Source organism: Hyalella azteca, unplaced genomic scaffold, assembly GCF_000764305.2.
Source record: "Hyalella azteca isolate HAZT.00-mixed unplaced genomic scaffold, Hazt_2.0.2 contig4928, whole genome shotgun sequence".
Lineage (NCBI taxonomy): Eukaryota > Metazoa > Arthropoda > Malacostraca > Amphipoda > Hyalellidae > Hyalella > Hyalella azteca.
The window spans coordinates 130,130-153,763 of NW_025935136.1; the positions used below are offsets into that span (position 1 = coordinate 130,130).

A 23,634-nucleotide genomic window follows, 5' to 3' on the forward strand; every position below is an offset into this window, starting at 1 on the left:
AAGAATATTCATAGTGATTACATTGCTTGTGATATGCCCTTTGCTGAGTTTCAAGAACTGTGTAATGAAACGTATAAAGTACCTTATAGTTTTGTGTTGATTAATAAAGATGAGCACCCCGGTTCTGGAAAATATTTCAAAAATTTAAATCAATTATATATTCCACAGAAGTATTTTTCAGGCAACCGCTCTAGGTTAAGTCCTGAGTTTTCGGTTAAAGAATGCTCAATCGGGGTAAATGATCGTTAAGTCGTGATTCGGGAGTAATTGGTTAATTGTGTTGGGCAAGATTCATGATCAGTACCCTGTTAAGCTGTTTATACAAATTCGGGGGTAATTGTTCGTAATAATATTGAAGGATCAGGGGTAATTAGGTAATTTTGTTGGGTAAGATTTGAGGGTAATTGTTCGTAATAATATTGAAGGAGGTTTTATTCAGGAGTAATTGGGTAATTTTGTTGGTAATATTCGAGGGTAAGATTGGGGTAACCTATGATTTAAGCTGTTTATGGAAAATGGCGCCATGCGCTCGGTTATGTAACTACTAACAGGCTTGGTGTGATGCTTCTGCCTGCCTATAAAAATGTATAGTACAAGCAATTTCTGCTGGATTTCAGGTTTCCGCTATCGGTTTTAATTCGGCCGCAAACTAGTTGGTATTGAACCGATAAGTTTGATCCTAAGGCAAATCTGTTTATGTGAAATTTTAACGGAATGTCACACAAGGTAGAGGAGTAAATATTTGACTGATAATGGTAATGACAACGATACGTACCTCATCTCCTGGTTCAATGGATCCCAAACTATAGTACACGTATCATTAGGACTTGTCCGGCACGTATGGGCCATTTTAGTGGCACGTGAACACTTTTGTAGTAATTAATGATTTTTAGTAAGCAAGTTATTCATTCTCTACGCAGAAGAATATACTACATAATTATCTGATTAGGATTTGGATCGCATGACACACGTCAGAATCAGCGCAGATATTATTTCAACTTCTGTTTACTTCAACAGTCACATCAGGTGCACGGATATTTCTGAGCGTAACCTTGAAAATTTTTGAAAGTGGCGGCATTACATTCGCTAACGAACCTAGTTCGAGCTCCTGCCATCCAACTGATATAGTGTTGAGGTTCTCTTGGATTGAGCCTCAATATTACGGAAATGCACTCACTGGTACGACTGTAAATTAAAGATGTGAAGGGTGTTAAGATCCGTTGAAAGCTATGTTTGGTCTTAACATTATCTGATCAAAGCATTAGATTTCCGCAATCAATTCAGCAGTCTACTGCAGGCAGTCGACATGACGTGGCGGCGAGCCGCAACGGCAGCGCTTCTCCAATTATCGAAGTTCGATGAAGAGCATTGGACGGACATTAACTATAAACGAACTAGGCTGAACGTCGTAGCAACAAGCCAGTGCTTTCCAGCGTCTGGTTGAGCTGTCGAATACTTAGATTATGCAAGATGTTCAAATAGATAACGAACTACGGAAGAAGTTTTTGTTAGATAGCGCGCTCGTAGAAAGAATACCATTTTCTGTCCAATCGTTAATTATATATTAGTATGACTGTCCGCATTTCCCTACATTTATACACTTTTAATGTTATATTGCATTGTTCACAAAATTAGAATTTCTTAAACGATAGTATTTTAGAGATGACATTATTTATCTGAAATATTACAGCTTGTCAGAGGATACCAAGCCAGAAACCAAGCCGTAAATAACCAACTAAAACCATGGGAGATGCACCGAGTTCTAAAAGGTGGTGACTGGAGAATAATATTATATTTTCTATGATGGTGCATCGATGGGGGATCAATGATGTCTCCGACGATGTCCCGCATTTCCGATGTCACTCTTCCATCGATTATAGGCGACGATATCAACTTCCTTCGACATCTCATCTCTGGCTGCCTCTCTCATTTATGAGATAACTTCGTTACTACATAGCAGCGATCGACGCCTATAATCTACCACATGAGCATGAGCTTTCATGAGTTACCTATACACGTACAATCAAATTTGTTAGTATGCACGTAGCAAGTATGACACTTATTAATTAGAGGATGGGCTTCAATTTCGGTGAGATGTTACAGAAAAAAATATGTCAAACGTCATTAACAAATAACACTGCGTTTCAATGGACAATGACATTGAAATGCCTCGTAAGGAACGTGAAAATCCAAAATTCCATCCAGGAAATTCTCTTTTAAAAGTAAAAAAAGACCAACGTAGGAGTTGAGAAACGTGACTACAGCAAGCGGGCCATCATCTCGATCAGTATCCACTACAGCGGCTCATGAATAAACTTCCCCGCTTCGTTCTCTCGATTGCTTGGTGATATGCCGTCGAGTGTTGATCGAGTATCAGTGCAGTTATAAGTTGCCTTCGATCATCCAGGTGCTCAGTAAGCCAGCGCTTCTCCAGCATCAATTTGTAAATCGCCACTCAATCCTAAAGAGGATGCGATCTTTACTATAGCGTAAATTTTGTTTGGTAGAGAGTCGTCAAGCAAACTTTAAATTTTAAAACATGAAACCCTTTAATATATAAACCCCCTATAATAGTTCAACTAACATATTCGTTGTAAAAGATACCTTTCAGTTGCATCAGTTCTCGTTGATTGTAATTATAATATCTTTCCCTCGCCAGGTCTTGTGAGGAGTCGAGATGGCGGCAGAGGTGGAGCGCCTGCCTACATGAACCTGCCGTCGCCCAACGTCGCGGCTGAGGTAACATACATGAATAATTATTATCTTCCCATAAAACTGGGAAATTATTCACAAATAAAATATAATGTGAAATTACGGTGGCAATTCGGTAAATTCGAATGCATTTCTAAGAAGCAGTGATCATCTTCCCGAACCAATTTGCTGAGAATTGATTCAAGTTCGCGTTTACAAAATAGATGCGAGTAAATGAAGGAGCGCAAACTTTGAAAACCAAATCTCAATTTGACTGGCATTCTGAATGTGATGAAATGGTTCTAATTGATATTTGGCGACCGTGACAAAAAATTTTTAGACATGAATGAATCTGACTATTTTGATGATACCCGGCAGTAAAGCATGTGAAAAAAGCATACTATTATTTATTTTTATCAATTCTATTACTGGTATTAATATTTTTATTATTATTATTAATATTATTGTCAGTAGTATTAGTAGCATTATATTAATTATTAATATTGTTGTTGTTGTTGCTCAACAATGATTAATGATTTTCCGTTAAACTTGCTGTTATTGTCATTGTTGTATCTTTCGAGTTGTACTAAATTTTCGCAATTCCCTTAGGAGGAACATGTATGCGCGTTATAACAGACAGGCGGCACTTCGAATAAACTTGTAGTAAACCCAGTAACCATTCCTTTCATAATTGAAAATTAATAATTCTATGACTTTAAAATAATGAAAACTTGAAAAAATATGAGTTTCATAAATTTTTTAGTTTAGGTCGCTAGTTTGGATCCTAATTTCTACTCAATTATGGATAAGGTGATAAACAACTTCAAAAATTTGAAACTCGATAAATTTGGTCAGCTTCTGAAAGATTGAATAACATGCAATACGTTTTAATGCAATGAAAGAATGGAAAAGCTTCCCACTTAAAAACTTGTGTGAAGTTAGATGGAACCTGATATTATGCATTCTATGAGTCGTTTGAATGCAACATCGAGAAGAAGCAGGCTTAAAACAACGTGACGTAGCACCCAGCAATCTATCGCCAAGCTTACATTTCTGTACAATTTGAAAAACGCCCTTAAGCTGAATTTGAATGGAAATGTTGCGGTGTGCAGAGGAAACTGTCGCTGAAATTTGCAATTTCACTAGAACTGAGCTAACCAAATTTGAAATGCAAGGGGATTATTTTTAGTTCATGGCTCCAACGACAAAAAGCCAGAAGCTTTCCTCAAATCGATGGTTTGTAGCGAAGCTGAATTAGAACGTTCATCTCCTCTTGTGACTGGGTAGCCTGCCTTAATTAGAGACCTAGTGTGCAGCTTAATGTACTGGACTGTCGTGCTCAAAAAATTTTCATGCCTGCTCCAGTTTACGATTGTCTCACTAAACTTTCAAACCATTTGCGGCACTCCACTAAATCGTAATTATTTAAGACTAAAAATTTATAATTATGGGCATTCTAAAAATTCCAACCATTTGTAACGTTTCATTTCATGATCCACTGATTATTTACGCGAGAAATCAAGTCCCCCCGCTCGATACATTCCACGTACAGCTTTCGACCATTTCGAAAGCAAACTTCGGTTTGGCCGAATGGCAAACAGTTCATTTTATTTTAGATCTGTAGCTAAACTAGCGTCTGAAGCACCAGACTTCTTACCGTGGCAGTGAAGTTTAGACAACAAATTTAAAGTTGAAAAGAAGTTGAAAATTTTAAATTGAAAAATTGACTGCGAAATTTCTCAATCTGATTTTAACAGAAGCGGAAGCTTCCCAGTTATGGGACGGTGGCACGAACTATGAAGGATGAACAATACATGAACAATACAAAGGATTCCGTAAAGTTCATTTACTTTCAGTCTACGAAATGGAAATTTACTGAGCATAATATATGAGATATAGAGCAGACTGTATGTATTATATCTTGTATGTCCTTCGTCAGTAGTCAAACATGAATAATTTATTGTTGTATTCTAGAATAATATAATAAGCAACAATCATTGAGTATAAACAAGAGTTATTCTATAAATTAGAAGCAAAAAAATAATGTCGAAACTCAAGTACTAACCTTTTATATATCTTTCGCATGCAATGAGGTCAGTTCAACATAACAAATCACTTAGAAATGCTTTGCTTTACCTTCATTTCGGTTCCAGTAATTGTTTTAATTTGTTGCTTGTGAAGAGTATTCATTTCATGCAAACAAATGTCTTCGCGCAAATGCGCGAATTTCAATCAAGTAGCAGTACGAAAGAATTTAACATAAGCTAATGCTTGCCTACATAGAAATGTTAACATTTATTGCAAATATTTGATTAGATAAATCGGTAAGAAATAAAACCTAACTGCAATGCACGCATGCATAATTCAGTTACATTTACTCATTTCTTTGTTTAACATGTGAAGGAGACTCTCATATAAAGAGTTATGTTTGTTTGCATCCACTCATGGAATGCTACGTAAATGAATAGAATTACGACTAAGCCCTTTGTCAATCAACAGAAATGAAATTTACCAGGCAATTGAACATAGAATTAAGATTCATAATACTTTACCGCAGAGATACCATCTAGTAAGAGTTCATGCAAATAAGTTCGTAGAAATATACTTTTATCGACCATACGCTGTCAGAAGTTGCAGTGTTTCATCCGCACACACGTACAACAGATTAATGACATCGACTTGAAAATTCTACACTATATATGAACAATTGGTAAAAATTCTTGATACTGCTGGCAAGTCGGGTAAGATGCATCAGTAAGTTAGCACGATGTGTAGCGAGTCAACATTTTAGTATCATCCGGCATTACATAGTATGGAGCGAGATGCTTGGGACGAGCAATATACAACATCTTATTAGAGAGCGATGCTCCCATATCCCATCTTTTGAATGGTCTTCACAAACGACAGACAAATGTTTCCAATTACAGCTTTGCGGATTATGGAAAAAGTACCACATTTCCGATTTCTGAGCGTGGACTTAAGCACTGCAGGAATGGTCTAATTGCTCTAGGGAATGAACGTTCAACAATATGGAGGACTGCATTACTGATTAAATCAATTGATGTTGTTAATAATTAACATAATGGTCGGCTGGATAAATTTTATGTTCCGTGAATACCTTGTTGTGAAGTTGATCACATATACGATGTAATAAATGGTAGGAAGTCTTTTATAACAGATGAAAATGAGATTGGTCACACTAACTCCAAGCTACAAAGTATGTCCGACATTTTATAGAAAATGACCACAGGACTAATGATAGAAGATTCCATTTTCTTGATATTTTTAGCTTGTCAGATCTTATTTCTTACATCACAATGTTCTAGAAATTATTTTCATGAACGTCTTGTACATTTGTTGCGCTGCAGGAAGGAGAACAGCGACTGTTTACGAAGGACGGCGGGCCTCCAGCGTCGTGTTTGGACCCACGCGTGCGCTGCTCCACCGGCCACCACGAGGAAGCGTCGGACTCCGACACGGCAGCGGAGGAGGCGGGCCCTCCCCCGTCCTCCATGACCCGGCGGGCGGCTCTCGTGCCTCCGAAGCTGCTGACGGACGGCGCGCCTTATGATGAGTCCGAGACCGAGCCTTCCAGGCCCGCCGGCGGGTGAGTGAAGACCGTCCTGGCCCGTTCATCAGCTTTCTTATTTCTTTCTTTTCAATATTTTCAACATATGGCATCATCTCAACACGACATATTCAGTAGAAGTAACGTAGCATGAACTTATGTATTGATAATGTGTATGGCTATATTATTATACAGCCATACACATTCAGTTAAAACAACAATAAAATGTTGATTAGTTTTCAAGTCGTTGTCAAGTGATCAGTTAGTGAATTATAAAAGTAGGGTCTGTAAACTTTTAGTGGTGGAGCCAATAATTTACAGCCGAGTTTTTTTTTTCTAGACGGTTATTATCGTTGACTCAAAAGAGTTATAAAATATGAGCCCAATGACTTGGTGACGCAAGAAATATTTTTTAGAAGACTATAGAGTTATCAAAACATTAGTTTTTAGATTCAAGCCCTGTAATGGCTAGCGCATTATAATTATCATTTGATTGCTTGCGATCCCTTAGTGGTTATTATTATATTAGACTCGTGACCATTTATCGGGCTAGTTGTCGCTTGGAAGCTTCGGGAACTATTAGTACCCAATTGTAAAAAAATATATCTACAAATGACTCCTAATCTGAATTTCCGCTCGTGCTGTTTGTAAAATTAGACAAAATTGGGCCTGATATTGCATTTGCATCAGAGGAAATGAACATATCTTGATCTATAATTGCATATCTAGTAGATTAAAATACCATAAATATATACTTTTGCTGTAATAACCAATGGTATTTTTAACTCACACAAATGTATATTCTAATTCTTGTGCGTAAGTACGATGAATTAAGCATTAAAATCAATAAAAGTGCGTCAATGATCAGCAGCAGTTTTACTGCAGAACAGACCAACACCAGTGGACGCTGGCCGCAAGCAGATGTCTTTGTCACTTAATTCCATTTTAAAATGTATTATTTTTTAAATAAATTTATTTTGAAATGCAACCATTTTTCGAGTATTACTCTGAATAATAATGTAACTAATCATATCCGAATGTAAGTAAACAAGTGCTAACGTATATATAAAATTCAGCCCGAAATAATGATGTCATGAGATAATTTCTTGTCTCAGATCACAAGACGACTGCGTGAGTCGCCACAAGCGCCGCTCGTCCATCGTCGTCATCCCGCCCATGCAAGTGTGTCCAGGAGACCTACTTGTGTACTCCAAGGTCCTCACACAGAGAACCAATTTACTCGGTACGTGAATCATTTTTATACAAAATGTTTGGTAAAGTAACGATAGCACTTCAGTATTTCAACGCCACTTTAATTCTTAGTGGGACTTTGCATGGGCCACCACCCCAGAAATTGCGCTCATAACTTTCTTCTAAGAATTTTTGGTGGTGAGAAATTTGAGAAAGTAATACTTGTCACTTGTTTGAGTGGTACGCACAATGCTCGTCACTCGCGTGAGTGGTGCGCATAATGTCCACTACTCGTGTTAGTGGTGCGCATAATGTCCGTCACTCGTGTGAGTGGTGTGCATTATGTCCGCTACTCGTGTGAGTGGTGCGCATAATGTCCGTCACTCGTGTGAGTGGTGCGCATAATTAATGTTCGCCACTCGTGTGAGTGGTTAGCTACAGTTTATTGTTGGCCATATGCAGAGTTCTTCCATGAACTTGAATCTTTCAATTGGGAACTTTCAATTACAGCATTACAAACATATTATACGAAAATTTCATCATTGAACCTCCCAATCTGATTTCATGATTTGTTGTGTTTTTACAAGCTTTTATTTTGACACTATTATCGCTTTCCAACATAGTTGATTAAGTTTTGCAATCATTGTTATAACACAAAAAATACATAAAGGTGATCGTTGCGCATTCGTGCATGTTAAGCCGCCGTGAACTTTATTGTTAAAAGTAGTTTCTTTCTCGGGATTAATCTGGATACGAACTTAGTCTACAATCTAAACCGCAGCGCCGGAAGTTCGAGTAAGCTAACTACGGGAAGAAGTGACGTGGCACCGCTGTATCTTAGCCTAGACGTCGGCGAAGATACTGCTCAAGAATGGCTACGTCACTCAGTCGTATTGATTCAGGGACATTACTACCATCCATCATCAACTGACATCGTATACCCGCATTTTTTCATAGATTATGACCTCTGCTTCCTTACTTTCTATACATACATTCTGTTAAATCGTTGAATATATTCATCATGCAAATGCGTGCGGCTTTGGGCCATTACAGCAGATAGCATCGAGAATATAACTATATGAGGCTTCCCTCCCTGCCATCAGAATATGATCTTCCCAAGTCAATAATGATACCACAAAACACAGTTGAGTTCAGTAATTGATAGAGTACCCAGGTTGAATTCAGTCACTACATTAGTAACTGAATTTTTTAATGTTAATAATAATTAATAATTCAGTTACTACATTAGTAGCAACTGGATAACCCCCTCACATTACTATAGCACACTTATATCTTAGTCATTACCATAGCCACACTTTAATATACCCATCATTGATCTTAGTCATTACTATAGCCACACATTACTACAGCCATACATATTGCTATAGCCACTTATTACTATAGCCATACATATTGATACAACCACATATTACTATAGCAGCATGCATTACTAAAGCCACACATTACTATGACCATACACATTGCTATAACCACATATTACTATAGCCATACACATTGCTATAGCCACATATTACTATAGCCAAACGCATTACTATAGCCACATAATACTTTAGCCATCCACATTGCTATAGCCACATATTACTATAGCCACATGCATTACTAAAGCCACTCATTACTATAGCCCACTTATATCTTAGTCATTACTATAGCCACGCACTAGACAAGGATTCTTTGAAGAAACGAGCACTGATCTGTTCTTGCTTCTGATTGCTGGTGATCCATATGCTCATGAAGGAACATGGCGACACATCCTTAATCTCATCAAGTCTAAATTTGGTGTTCAGAATTTAAGCAAAATCTCGTGTGAGAAGCATGCTGGAACATCATTCTCTCACATGGGGGCGGCACTTGACCCAATGCGAATATTTAGCGAGTGAGCCCAACACGCGGGTCACGGCATATTTATACATATTTTTGTTGAAAGAATATAAATGAAAAAATTATAAATTAAAAAAATTTTTTTTTGTTTTCCACTTTCCGTTTCATGGAAATGCACTGCTCAGTCCAATGTCACCTGCGATTATTATTTTGATTGTACGTGATTGATGACAGTGAAGTGATTGATGATTGTGATGTGATTGATGATTGTGATGTGACTGATGATTGTGATGTGATTGACGATTGTGATGGGATTTATGATTGTGATATGATTGATGATTGTGATGTGATTGATGATTGTGATTTAATTGATGATTGTGGTATGATTGATGATTGTGATTTGATAGATAATTGTGATGTGATTGATGATTGTGATGTGACTGACGATTGTGATGTGATTGATGAGTGTGATATGATTGATAATTGTGATGTAATTGATGATTGTGATGTGATTGATGATTATGTTATGATTGGTGATAGTGACGTGATTGATGATAGTGATGTGATTGATGACAGTGATGTGATTGATGATTGCGATATGATTGATAATTGTGATGTGCTTGATGGTTGTGATATGATAGATGATTGTGATGTGATTGATGATTGTGATGTGACTGATGATTGTGATGTGATTGATTATTGTGATGTGATTGATAATTGTGATACGATTGATGATTGTGATATAATTGATGATTGTGATATAATTGAGGATTGTGATGTTATTGATGATTGTGATATGATTGATGATTATGATGTGATTGATTATTGTGATGTGATTGATAATTGTGATATGATTAATGTTTGTGATGTGATTGATGATTGTGATATGATTGATGATTATGATGTGATTGATGATTGTGATGTGATTGATGATTGTGATATGATTGATGATTGTGATATGGTTGATGATTGCAATGTGATTAATGGTAGTGATAGGAATGATGATTCTGATGGAATTAATGATAGTGATGTGATTGATGTTGGCGATATAAATGATAGAAGTGATCTTATCGATGATTGTTTGAAAGTGATGTTATTGATGATAGTTATGTAAGTGATGATAGTGATGTTATTCATGGTAGTGATGTGATTGATAATGATGTGTGAACTTAACCTTGAAGCGTATGTAATGTGAATAACCTTTTTCCTAACTCATAATAATGGTTGCATGAAAAAACAAAGCTAGAGGTCATGCACTGCACGGACACACAATAGTCATGCATACAGGCATAAGTTAGCAGGCATCTGATGTTGAAATAACGTTAAAAGAACGTTTATTTCAGGTTGGAATGTTAATCGACTAAATTTAAACATTGAATCAAGGTCGAAATGAGGCCAACACTCGAAGAGACCTAGAACATATTAACGTTGAAGCAACGTCGATCTTGGTACGTTGAAATTTGAACTATTTTCCAACGTTGATTATTCTTCATCACACCAACATATAGAACGATGTACATGCGTGTGTATGTCTATTTATATTAGTATTTTATGGCAGAACTTTCTTGCTTATATGCGTACAATTAACAATTTTTATTTTTTAATGAAATAAACTATTAATAGGAAATAAACTATTAAATAAACTATTATATAAACAAATAAACTATTAGTAAATATATATATATATATATATAATATATACGAGTATATTGATGCAACTAGTGTAGTCAGCCTATATTTTCAAACGTTTACCAAGCGTCCTATATCTGTATTCATATTTTTTAGGCCAAGTTTATGCCAAATAAATTGAACTGCATTTTCATACACTTCACGGCTAAAAGAAATTTCATCTCGTCTGTAATTTGCACTGTTTGGTCTGCAAATGTATCGAGACGCTGGTGTATACCATAAAATGTTGACCATAAAATGTTGATAGTGTCTACCATAAATGTTGGTAAAACTCCTGACCATCTTCAGAACTCATATTGCACTACTCTTATACTTTCTTATTAAAGCCGGATCACTACTCATCATAATTTTAAAACATATTTTGGAGATTTTTCCATGCCGCAAACAACTGTTGAATCAGGAACTTTCATTAAAATGAGATTATTAGGCTTTTCGAAAAACTGAACAAAAAGACAGAAACCTCACTTCTCCGTAGAGAAAAGAGCACTCAATTTAGTTATGTAACAAACATTTTGTCCATGGTCATCCATTTGCGAAAAGTGAAGTAAGTAGTAAAGCCGGTAAAGGTCAGTAGCTATCTTTAGCCTCCCAGGCTTGCAACAAAACATTCATTGTTAAAATGTCACTGCCAGCCATGTTATTGGTTTCCTCATTCCCAAAACAAAAGTAACTCGAGTCGGACTTAGTTTGACGTCATGCAAACGGCTGGTGATTCTCAGTAAAACCTTGCGTGTCTAGGCAATAACTTCAAGGCACTACGTGAACTCGTGTAGCTGCAGCGATGCTACCGTGTCGTTGAGCTACTAAAGTCATGTTCCGCGCTTGCCTTGCGTGACCGTTCTTCCGTGATTGCGGGATGCGTTCCTGACATTTTTTGCCCTTTGTTTAGACTTAGAAATATGCTCAGTTGTGAAAGAATGTAATAGTTAGCCCTACAGAAGAGAATGTAATAGTTAACCTTTCAGAAGAAACAATATTATATGTTTAATGCTCTTAAAGCTGCATTCAAATCTACTTTAATGTAAAAAATTATATATTTAAAGAAAGCGGTGAAAAATAATTTCATTTTAGAATTTTAATTGGATTAAAGCGTATTAACACTTAAATATGCAAACGGAATTCTCTACTGTAAATGTATGAAAATGAACCATGAGCGATGATTATAAATGGCGGATCAGAAAATGATTTCATCTCATTCATATTTTCCGGCCTAGTGTTAATTTAACCGAATTAGTATTTCCATAACAGTTGTCTGGAGGTGCTAAAATATTTCATATCTAAATTGTTAATACAACCTTGATTTCCTAATGGACATTGGAGGATATCGCAACGATTCTTATTACGAAATTAATGATGATTAGTGTCTCTAATCCTATTAGTTAATCAGAAGAAAAATGAACACAAACTCATATAATTGAGTGAAACCTGATCCATATATCGATGAATTTTTTGCTTCTGTGAGGGTCATCCTGACACAGTTTGTCCAGAAAATTGTCAGGTCAGAGGGTCTTACATACGGCCCGGTCTTTGCACGTGCTGTGAGTAAGAAAGTGTGTCATAATTTTGACATATTTGGACCCATACATTCTTGTGAGTGTTAGCGGGACTTTTTCTGTTATTCTTGGTACCAGAATATCTCAAATTTGCGTATAAAAAATTCTCATTCTGACTGAGTCATCGAGGATGGTATTCGAACCGTTTTATTGATTATTATTGGCTGGTACGTACAATACAGTTGTATGTGGGTCCTTCAATACAATGTCTACATAAGTCAATGAGTCAGCAAATGGAAGGCGGGTTAGTGAGACAATCGTTAGCTTATTTTCTATTACCTTCATACTCGTCTCGGATATTGGATGCTTATCAAGAGTTCAATATAAAAACGGCTCTGACGATTCTGATGCAGCTGATTTAAATTCTGGACTATAAATGAAACGATCACCGCTTGCTGATGCAAACGATTGAGGACATCTTTTGGAGTAAAGCGAAATTCTTGGATCGCAGCATGAATATTTCAAACGCCCTGCCATGCAACGCAGCTCACTTTGAGCTGGAGATTTACGGCTTGAAAGTAAGGCAGCTGCAAGTTAAGTGTTTTCGTGTCAGTGTTAAAGCTGTAGGAAATAGTCAAAGACGTTTTGAGCGACACGAGACATTCTCGAGAGGAGCCGCGCTTCAGTGACTGTAGACGCTTCGTGATGTCTTATTCAGGAGCTCCAAACTCAATTCTCGATATCTTGTAGCGTTAAAATTATATTATTTAATGCCTATAAAGTCTACGTTCATATTCTTCCTTTATATCTACAGTGCATTTTTATCCTCCTATTTCAGATAAAACGTTTGATTCAAAGAACGGACGTTTAAAAAACTGACATAATTTTGAGAATATTTTTAAAATCTTTGAAATTGAGTAACAATTGTTTGTGCGTTAATGTTCACGTGGCACCTTTTGAGAATCTGACTTTTATTAAGAGTTAGACTTATTTATTTATATAATAATATGTATTATATATATTATTTTATTAATGTTTGATCTGACTTAATTTTTCAAGTTGGGTTTTTTATCTAGCCAATTCAAAAAATATATATTCCTAAGCTTTTGAACTTAGTAAATAAATATTTTTATGACGCCTGTCGGTGCAAGCGGTGTTAATGATTGCATAACAAAATAGATTACACCTGATATTAAGGGCGTCAAAAGTTATTTATTATCCTTTTTTAGCATTTCCAAGCAATTTTAAATTCTTTCGTTTCCAACCGCTTTTATTACTTGGCATGCAATTTTACGTCGAAGAGGTATCCTTCTTACATGCGTGAAATTTTTCGTTAACATTAGTTCGTAAAACTCTAAATAAACACGAAATCTACAGTAACTTACTCTTATATTCATAAAATGGACAATAGATTTCCTTTTATTCCACAATTTCTAGTCGGTGCTCAGGAGGAAAGTTATTTCAGGAAGAACAAATTCGACGATTGGTTGGATCTCAATGACTGTGACACAAGGCGAGAGTCTGGAACTGGCAGGAAGCTTCAGGCTTTTTCTTCAACTTTTTCAGGCATTTCTTCTTTCTCGCATTTTTTTCAACGCTGCATGCAGAGATGTTTCATCTGCCGCCTCAAACTATTACTTGCTGGAGGCCATTTTTACTTAGTAAGAATGAACGGAATTTGCTAAAATAGAAAGAAAATTATGACAATTTTCCAAGAATTGCGTCTAGATGATTATGGTAAATCAGTTCGCTCCTTAAGAATCAAATGTATTTATTGTATTTCCATTTTCACTTGCTGATGAATTTGGTATTTTTCGTCATTATTACATATCATTATCATAGTTATCCGAGATTGTCGAAATTACGAGTTTTAAATAAAATTTACGAATTTTAATGCCATAAAAAATTGTATGATTTCACGACTTTTCTCTTATGATCTACTTTGAGTTACAACATTTTTTGCTTCATCTGAATAAAGTTGAAACCGGGACCCAGGAAACTAAGGCCAAGTATAATGGGTTGAACTTACTTCATTTGTATGTACAGTTTAAAATTTCAACTTCACTATCTATTGTGGCACTTTTTGTGTTTTAAGATTTAAAACTAAATTCTCTCTCAAGATCTCGCTAAATATGTCAATAATTTGGTGATGATCCAATGCATTTATTCGTCTTATCAAAAATATATTCCTATATATATATAAAGTTCCTTATATATATTTTTGTGTGAATCGTATACTCATCTCAACGTTGGTATGTACACGCAAATTACCATACTAAATAGTAAATTAATATTAGCAAGCTTAATAGTGTATTCAATGTACAATACTTAGAATCGTTAAAAAAGCCCTGTCGCGCACAGACTTTCTCCGGCGGGAAGCCAGTTTTTCCGCTGATAATTGCATGGCGCTCTGACATTCACTGCTCTAGGGCGAGAGGGAATTCTTTAAGCAGAAAATGCGACTAGGAGAAAATATTGGACAGATTAAATTGCAACTGTATCTGCTGGTGTCATCTAGCATAAAGATGTGCATGCTAAAGAAAATACAGCACACACAATCTAACAAGCAAATTGATTAATAAGCTGTACTGCTGAAATGGTTCAACGTCATTTCAGAACATTACGAATAGATAAGAGGCTAACACGATTCAGGTAAATTAAATCGGACACAGCTGCAAATGAATACGTTTTTCTATACCTTGAACATTGATCATATTCCGTCACATTGACGAATCCACTACTTGAGCGTTGAGTGATCCTATGTATCAGGTATACCTACTCATTAACCCCAATTATATTAAGCGCCACCCAGCCCTAGATTCAGAGACGCCTCAAAACCCCATGCATGAGTCTAATCAGAAACCTTATGGCCGCTCTTGAACATGCTTCGCAGACAGTGAATTGACTCTGATTAGACGCAGGTACGAAATTTAAACGTCAGTTTTAGGGAATTTTCAGTGTCTGTTGCGTCATAGCTGTCTCAAAAACGTTAAAAAAGCATTGGATGTTTTTTCTCTGTTGAAGGTATAAATTAAAGGCGATCGTAGTTTTTATGGGTGCAAAGTAAGAGGCAGAACAAATTTGAAGCCTATGACCACACGCTATGATGCATGAACATGCAAAAAATCAAAACCTCAAAGAATTTACAAGCAGCCCGAGATTAGTGGCAGTATGTATTTTGTGTCACTGCTTGATTGATATTAAATGAGCTTTACCAATCATTTTCATTTATACTAAGCGTAAATAGAAAATAAATTGAAACATTTTAATAGTTTTTAACTGATGACAATTCATCATATAAAAACTTGGCTTGTGTTCATGAAAATCTTTTCCATCGACGCCTCTACATCAGTAGTTAGTCACATTCAAAATTTATAGTGTCCATAATGATTGAAGATCATAAAGGTTTTGCAAAAGCCCTCGACCCAATACTATAGTGCATAATAAATAAATCAAATTTTCAAGTAAGTAAATAGCGATGTTTTTCTCACGTCAAAATTGAACGAGTTTGCTTGGCAGATAGAATCCGAAGCTTCATTTAAGTATTGTGGGGCTTTCAAATCCGTGGTGGTAGGTTTTACATCAGCTTTGAGGCCGGTTAGACACGTGTGGCCGTATCGCTCCGTGTTTAGCATTCTGCTGAGCAAGCAAAACTGTATTGGTAGAACAAAACTGATGCCATGACTGTTGGGCGGTAACAGATTGGGTTAAAGTTGAGATATTGACAGCTTATGTGGTGTGTGGAAAAATTGTTTTAATTCCCGAAGTGCGTTGTACAATGATGGTATAAAACTGACTTACGCATCGGCGGACAGAACGGGGCCTTGCTATACCTGCCTCTTGGGTCGGGAGCAAGCTGGTCGAATGCGATTGATTTGTTTTGCCCCAGAGGCTTACGGCTGATCTCGTCATAGGCCTGAATTGTTGGAAGCTCTGTTATTGAAAGAAAGTATTCTGTAAGTCCTTGAGGAGCTGGACCGTGTTTGTTTGTGGCAGGCAACGCGAGGAAGTCAAGATTTAGTTGATGGAATTCCTGACGCGGAGCAAACGAAAAGCAGCATTACAAAAGGTAAATGAAACGTGCGGGCTGTATGTTAGAAGAACTGAAATTTGAACATCTCCAGCTTTCAGTTTACTTTTAATTCAAGAAATTTATTCGTTTCCATACAGAGGCCCGTGCTCGATTATGCTTAAATTAATTGTCGAATTGAAAGACATGAAATTTATTTCAGAAAACTTAAACAATACAAGGTGGGGGAGAACCGATTGAGCAGTTTTGAAGCGAAATAAAAGAGTAATGGAGGTACATAAAAAAGAAAGTTTATTTTCCTTGAGGTTAGCATAACATACCATTTAGAATACTGATGCCTTGAAACCAATATCAGGAAGATGGTGGCCGTTAGCTGTAACATACTGTTGGAGTCGTTCTCGGAGGAGGGAGTAACCGTGACAGTGAATTCCGAACGCTATGCTGCAATGTTGCAAAATTTCTTGCAGCCCAGGATGGAAAACATTGTTGAAAATGAAGCATTGGGAGACGTGTGGTTCCAGCAGGATGGGGCTACAGCTCGCACAGCCCGAATGTCACTCAATGTTTTGAGACGCATGTTTCCCGGACGTCTGGTGTCTCTGAGGGGTGATTTACAGTAGCCTGTGAGGTCATCTGATTTGAGCATTTGCGATTTCTTTCTTTGGGGACATCTAAAATAAAGGGTGTTCAGAAGTTGCACTCACACCCTACCACAGCTATATACGGGAACGGATTATTGCAGCAGAACATGCTGTAGGAAACTGCTGAGAACGACTCCAACAGTGTGTTGCAGCTAACGGCCACCATCTTCCTGAAATTGTATTCAAAACATAAGTATTCTAAATGGTATGTTATGCTAACCTCGAGGATAATAAACTTTCTTCTTTATGTACCTCCATTACTCTTATTTCGCTTCAAAACTGCTCAATCGGTTCTGCCCCACCCTGTATTAATCTTTCCTTATCACAAATGATGCGAATGAAATACATGAGAAATGTGATTTTCACCTTGCAATAATTTCCACAGCGGAAGATATTAGTCAATATATCAATGGGCTGAAATAAAAATTGCACATTCCAGCGTACAAATATATATAAAACGATGGTGAACTGAGTTTGCCATCACCCTCGGATTTATTTTCAAAACGTGGAAACACAAATTTCAAAACTATAAACTTTGTATTACGACTGCTATTTGGGGAAATTGTGCACTCAAATTTTCCTGAGCCGTATGACTCTAACTATTCTCCAATAATCGTATACTGATTAATTTCTAAATCAAACTTCATTAAAAGGATATAATGGAATAATCCAAAGAAGGAATGGAGCATCTTCAGATAAAACAGGAATTGCCGCTGATTTGTCATGTCTCGTGTAGAATTGGCACTGCATGCTCATAATTTTTTTTCAGTTTGAGAGGGACATCTCTGATGTCCCTTTCCGCAGTTCCCTTACCTCCTCTTCACAAGTGCTGGCCTTGTAATATGTTCGCTGCATAGTTGTTTCATTTATATTGTTCTGTTATAGTACAGACTATGCTTTACAGTATTTGAACAAGTCTTGTTATTTCCAGTACCTGCAAATAAGGGGACAGAATGCAATGCTGAATTGGAAATATGTAGATAGATGGAATCGAACAGTTTAGTTTGCGATAAGAATACTGAAAATAATCCACCGGCTACAATGATAATTTTGTTAGTACGGATTGTTACGTAGTTTGAAGAGGGTAGAAAAGTGCTTTACTTCCTAATCCAGTAACCCTTTCCAGTATCTGGGGAGACCAGCCTCTGCTTTTATATCCAAAGCGTTTAAATTGCAATCATGAATAACTATTGCAATTTAGTAATTTGTATACGCGATACATTGCCTATGTGAAAATGTGCATAGTATGTGAAACTGTCTATGCTGCATTGCGTATTATGGTATCAGAGCCAGAATTTTGATTGCTGGGTAAAATGAATTCTATTTGTTATCAATCTTATTCAAATTCAAGAATCGCAAAGAAAACAGGTAAAATTCATTGTTAACCGTTCAATAAGTAAACATTCTTATAATTAGCTCTTCCGTAGATACGTTATATGCGCCGGAAAGCTAGAAATATTACTTTTTTCTCTATGGTATCGCCATTAGAATCTCGGAACATGTATGCCCAGGAGAAAAAATTTTTTTAACATAACATAACATAGTGATGTCGGCTCTGAAGTGTAGGCCTGATGTGGCCTGTCGCCGATTACCAACGATGTCATCGGGGAGGCTGTTCCACATGTCGGTGATTCGAAGCGAGAAAAAATTTTGTCGCGTGGAGAAGTTGCAGCGCAATTTTTTTAGCTTATAGCCGTGGCCCCTGGTGTTGGTTCTTGTTTACTCATTTCAGTTTCCGATGTGACCAACAGTTTCTAACACACTGCACATTTGGGCTTTTTCTCTCTCTCACCGCAATGGATTGCATGTAATTGAAGCAAGCATCTCTACTCAGATTAAATTATTTTTGTTTCGAGAGATATCGGTCTAAATGATGCAATATTTACTTCCTGATAACGCTATAACGATAACGTTACAGTTCGTAAAGTTGGAAATGTTGGTCTCGTGTGTCATTCAATATCAGAATTCAGCGGTGATTTTTAGTAATAATTTTTCCCGGTTTGGCGCGAATACTTCTTCAATGTAAATTATGATTCGTAACCCTATCCCTTCCATTTTCCATGCATTCTCCTTCCGAAGCAAAATTTTCTAATTTCCGTCCACGACATCCACATGCAGTTTGTAAATCGAGAATTTTTTGATAATTTTAATTAGTAAAATAACATTTCGATTGATTAATTTATTGCACAAATGTTCAAATTTTGGAATCTTCAATTATTTTAGTGAAAAACTAAATTTTAGTAATAGCAAATATTATTGAACAGTCAGAAGTAACAGATTGGTACACATTATCTGTACAGAGTGCACATTATTTCTGTACCTTGCTACATCGCACAGTTTATGTATAAAGCGAAAATAAAGCCGTTGTCCTCAATCAAGTGCTGAAGTGGAATCAGTTACCGTAACTCGAAAACTTTTGAGACTTATCAATATATTTGAATAGTAATTAATACGTTCAAAAATTTTAGTTTATCTCAAATTGTCTCAAGAAAAAGTGAAGTCTTCTTAAGGGGTTGTGAGACAGGGAAAAAATTAGGGTACAGGCTTGAGGGTTATATCATCTCCGGTGGTTCACGACACAAAAAGTTGTCACAAGCAGTTGGTGGAATTCTTTCGACCAAGATGCTGTGATTGGTAGTAAGATTAATTATTCTTAGTTCTGGAGAAATGAATGCTTCTCTACTACGTTAATAGTGTAATATAATTTTTAGTAATAATGATGGTATTTTTCCAGTAAGCATGTTCACTAAACGCTGATCAATACATTAATTAGATTTTTTCATTATGATCTTCTTGATAATAATTAATAAACACAATAGCTGTGTGATTAGTTAATTCTCATGCCTGTACGCTCTATAAAAGAAGTGAATGCGTGCATATTGAGCCGGGGGCATGTAGTGAGCAGCAGGGAACATGAGGGCGTAGATATTCATGTTGCTCATGTTCTCAACACAACAACACTTCGTCATGTAGTGTTGAGAACATGTTGCCCATGTTCTCAATACAACAACACTTCGTCGTGCAGTGTTGAGAACATGTTGCCCATGTTCTCAATACAACAACACTTCGTCGTGCCGTGTTGAGAACATGTTGCCCATGTTCTCATAACAACAAAACTTCGTGGTGCAGTGTTGAGAACATGTTGCCCATGTTCTCAACACTGCACGACGAAGTTCAGAAAGCCAGATGCTGCCGCAATAAATCACTTCTCTTGCAAACTTTTGCCGCGGGCGTGTCGAGAAGTATGCCGAACATGCCAAAAAACTAGCATTATTTCAAACACTTGAATCATTCTCTCTTTAGCCAGCTTTGTTCGAATTTGACAGAATTCACAACGTTATTTTAACTTAATATCTCAATTCAAACCTGATGGGTCATGGTAATTAAGAAAAAGTTGCAACTAAATTACTTACTAAGCGGCATTGCAGCCAAATTGTAAAAAAATGTACGCTTGGAGCGTGTGATGCCGGGTAATCACCGCTGGCTTATAGTCTGGTAACGTTTATCAACGGTTTATTATGCTGAACGTCTAGTTTAGATTAAAATTAAAATCGTGAACCTAGACCAGTGAGGCGCTGCCGCTCGCTCGTTCAATAATATGCCCGAAGTTGAAAGGTTATATTCATGCCAAAAGTTAAGATGCTCAGTAGCTATGCTCTTGAATAAGAGTAGAGACAAAACTTTATCAATAAAAACAAAAACTTAATTTTTTGCAAAACCCGTTTAGAGTAAGCGGGCCTTTAAATTTAATTTTCTAGATAAGTCAATTCGATTGACTCGAGAGCGCCTGCCTACCGACATTTTATCAATATCATGTTCCCTATATGGGTTCCTGATTGTGCATAGTTTCCTCCCACAGCTCCAAGTGTTTAGAACTAGATTCCTGTATCTCCTATTCTAACCAGGGTACGCAGCCGTGCACCACCAAATTTGTGCACCAATCAGCCTTGAAAGGAACGCCTAGCATATTTCCTGATGACCACCAATCAGCCGCGGATTAAGCTATCCGTCGGTAACCAGCCCGTGACATCATTTTGCTTTAAATATTAGGAGCTTTACGCCACCACATTCTGAAGCGAATAGCCCAGAGAGTTATGGTTATGCACCACTGAACGTTGCATCGAATCATCACTTCATACCCTGACTTTAGCTCGAACTGTAACTTGCGGACTACGGGAGTTACAGTTACCAACCAGCCCACGTCGCCTGTGGAACTGCGTGCATCCTGCCGTGTACCACCAGACCGTCATTTTTAGCTCACAACATTGGGGTTAGGTTTCAGACAGCATAGTTCTGTTCCAAAATCTATCGTCCTTCGACGAGCGACTTCTACAGCTTCGCTAAATTGCGTAACTTTTAGCTCACAGCATCTGAGGTTAGATTTCAGATAGCATAGTTCTGTTTCAAAATTTATCTACCTACGACGCGTGGTCGTTCGACCGTAGGCTGATTCGACACACGGGACAGATACGGACGGCTCCGGCGCGCTCCGTCCGGGTGGAGTAAAATTTTTTCGCGTATTGGCGGACGACGCTGGGCCATACGACGCTATTCTATGCTATGCTATTCTATGCTATGCTATTTTCTTGTGGTCTGATTGGTCTAATTCAATGGATGTGATCTGTCTGGTGGCGTGCAGCTGATAATGTTACAGTCAAGAAGTGTTGTAGGCTACGTTCTTTCGTGATCATGATAGTCTATTCGAAGCACGGCAGTGATGGTCTCCGACAGGCGTCCCTTCTAACCACACTCCCACGTTTAGGAACACAGAAGCACAATTCAGGTTGTCCAGTGACCGCATCGCCAGCATAGCTTCAGTGACAGGCGCGCTGGTCGCATTTCGCACTTAGATGTCATACAAACGCCAGAGGAAAGTGAACATTAATTGGGCTGCCTGGCAAGCGCCTCGTTTTGGCTGTAAACCTTGACGGATGACTTGAAAAATCCGTCCAGGTTATTCTTTCTGCACACTTTACACAATCTTGCATAATGATATAACAGATAGTAATTTAAAATAAGAACTATTCACTTACCGCGAAGGTAAACAATTCTATCTTCAATCACTCAATCGAGCTTGATTTCAGGTAAAAAACTCAATATAAATAACCTCTGTATGTAAACAATGTATAAACTTAAATGTTTTATAACAAAATAAGACTGTAAGTTCACAAACGCTAATAAATTACTCAGACGGGCAAAGAAAAACCTGGGTTCGCATTTCTATTCTGTAAGTTCGTAGTTTGAAAATGCAAATATTTTAAATTACATTACATCATTGCATAAGGCTGTTGTTTAGGGACAGAAAAAAGTCGGTTGCTCTTTCACGCCTAATGTACTGCAGTGCATTTTAAGGTAACTTAATTAGTTGTCCCGTACAGCTCCTAAATATTAGCATAGCGTGTTTCCATTTGCTAATTTGTAACTACAGCTACACTGACCAGTTCAGCTCCGTAAAATAAATTCATTTTTTGTGTATGAAAAGCCTCGTAAGTAAGTTGATGATTCATTCTGAGCATAGAAAAGGCCTTAAATTAAGTTTCGATTCTTTCTAACCTATTCAGTATATTTTTCTCACATGCTACTGCTTGACTATTAAATTGTTCTACTTCTTCACAATGCCTCCTTCACATAAGTGTTCGTTCTTTTCTTGGGATTTTTGTAAAGGTCGATCTTTCAAGGTTAAAATGTGCTGAAAATCAATTGATGCCATTTAATATTTTGATCGCATCATTCAACTGATAGTAATTCATTATGTCAATAGTCGAAACTGTTGCTGATGATCATAATATTGTTAATATATATCCTTATATAATAATATATCAGGATTTTAATTCTTTATTAATAATTTGAACGATGTGTTCTTGGCAGCTGCAGACTTGGACGGTTCGACACACAGCCTCTCCGTGACGGACACAGGTACGACAGGACTCATTATTTAATTATTTCTCGTGCCAATTTATTTTTCATTTGCTAGTCCAGTTCACTTTATTGCAAAGAATTTTTACCAAACCACATTACCATTGCTGAAAATATGTTGTCATAGCATTAATTAAATCTTAACGTGAAATAAAATATTAGATGTCTCAGCGTACTACCAATACGTTCCAATCTTTTCTTACAAATTAAAAACCTTTGAAATTTAATAATTAAGCATCGTTTTCCTCATCGAAAATAATGTTGTTTTAAATTTTTAATTATAATGTCCCACATTACTATACCTGTAATAAAATAATTGAAACATAGACTGTTCTTGTTTTCCAGATGGCATAACGTCAAGAAAAGGAAAGAATACTTGGTCGCTGCTAAAACTGGTGAGAAAAATTCTTTTTGTCGTTGCGCTAATTAAGATGCTGTTTGTTCAGCAGAAGAGATTGAATAAACTTGGTACATTTTCAATAGTACGTTTTGGAAGTAACGAACCAAACGCTACCACGTGTTACTGATAATCATATGTTAATTTCTTGACGAGCATTCGGTTCAATATCCCCGCCG

At 36.9% G+C, this 23,634-nt stretch overlaps 1 protein-coding gene across 1 annotated transcript in view; it reads left to right on the forward strand.

Annotated features, from left to right (window-relative positions):
* The window catches only part of LOC125177788, a 144,385-nt gene that overhangs the window by 28,959 nt on the left and 91,792 nt on the right, over positions 1-23,634 (forward strand). The window contains exons 3-7 of the mRNA XM_047880187.1: positions 2,660-2,739; positions 6,060-6,298; positions 7,375-7,502; positions 23,017-23,058; positions 23,404-23,453. Of these exons, the coding sequence (XP_047736143.1) occupies positions 2,660-2,739; positions 6,060-6,298; positions 7,375-7,502; positions 23,017-23,058; positions 23,404-23,453 (539 nt within the window). The remainder of the gene's footprint in view (positions 1-2,659; positions 2,740-6,059; positions 6,299-7,374; positions 7,503-23,016; positions 23,059-23,403; positions 23,454-23,634) is intronic.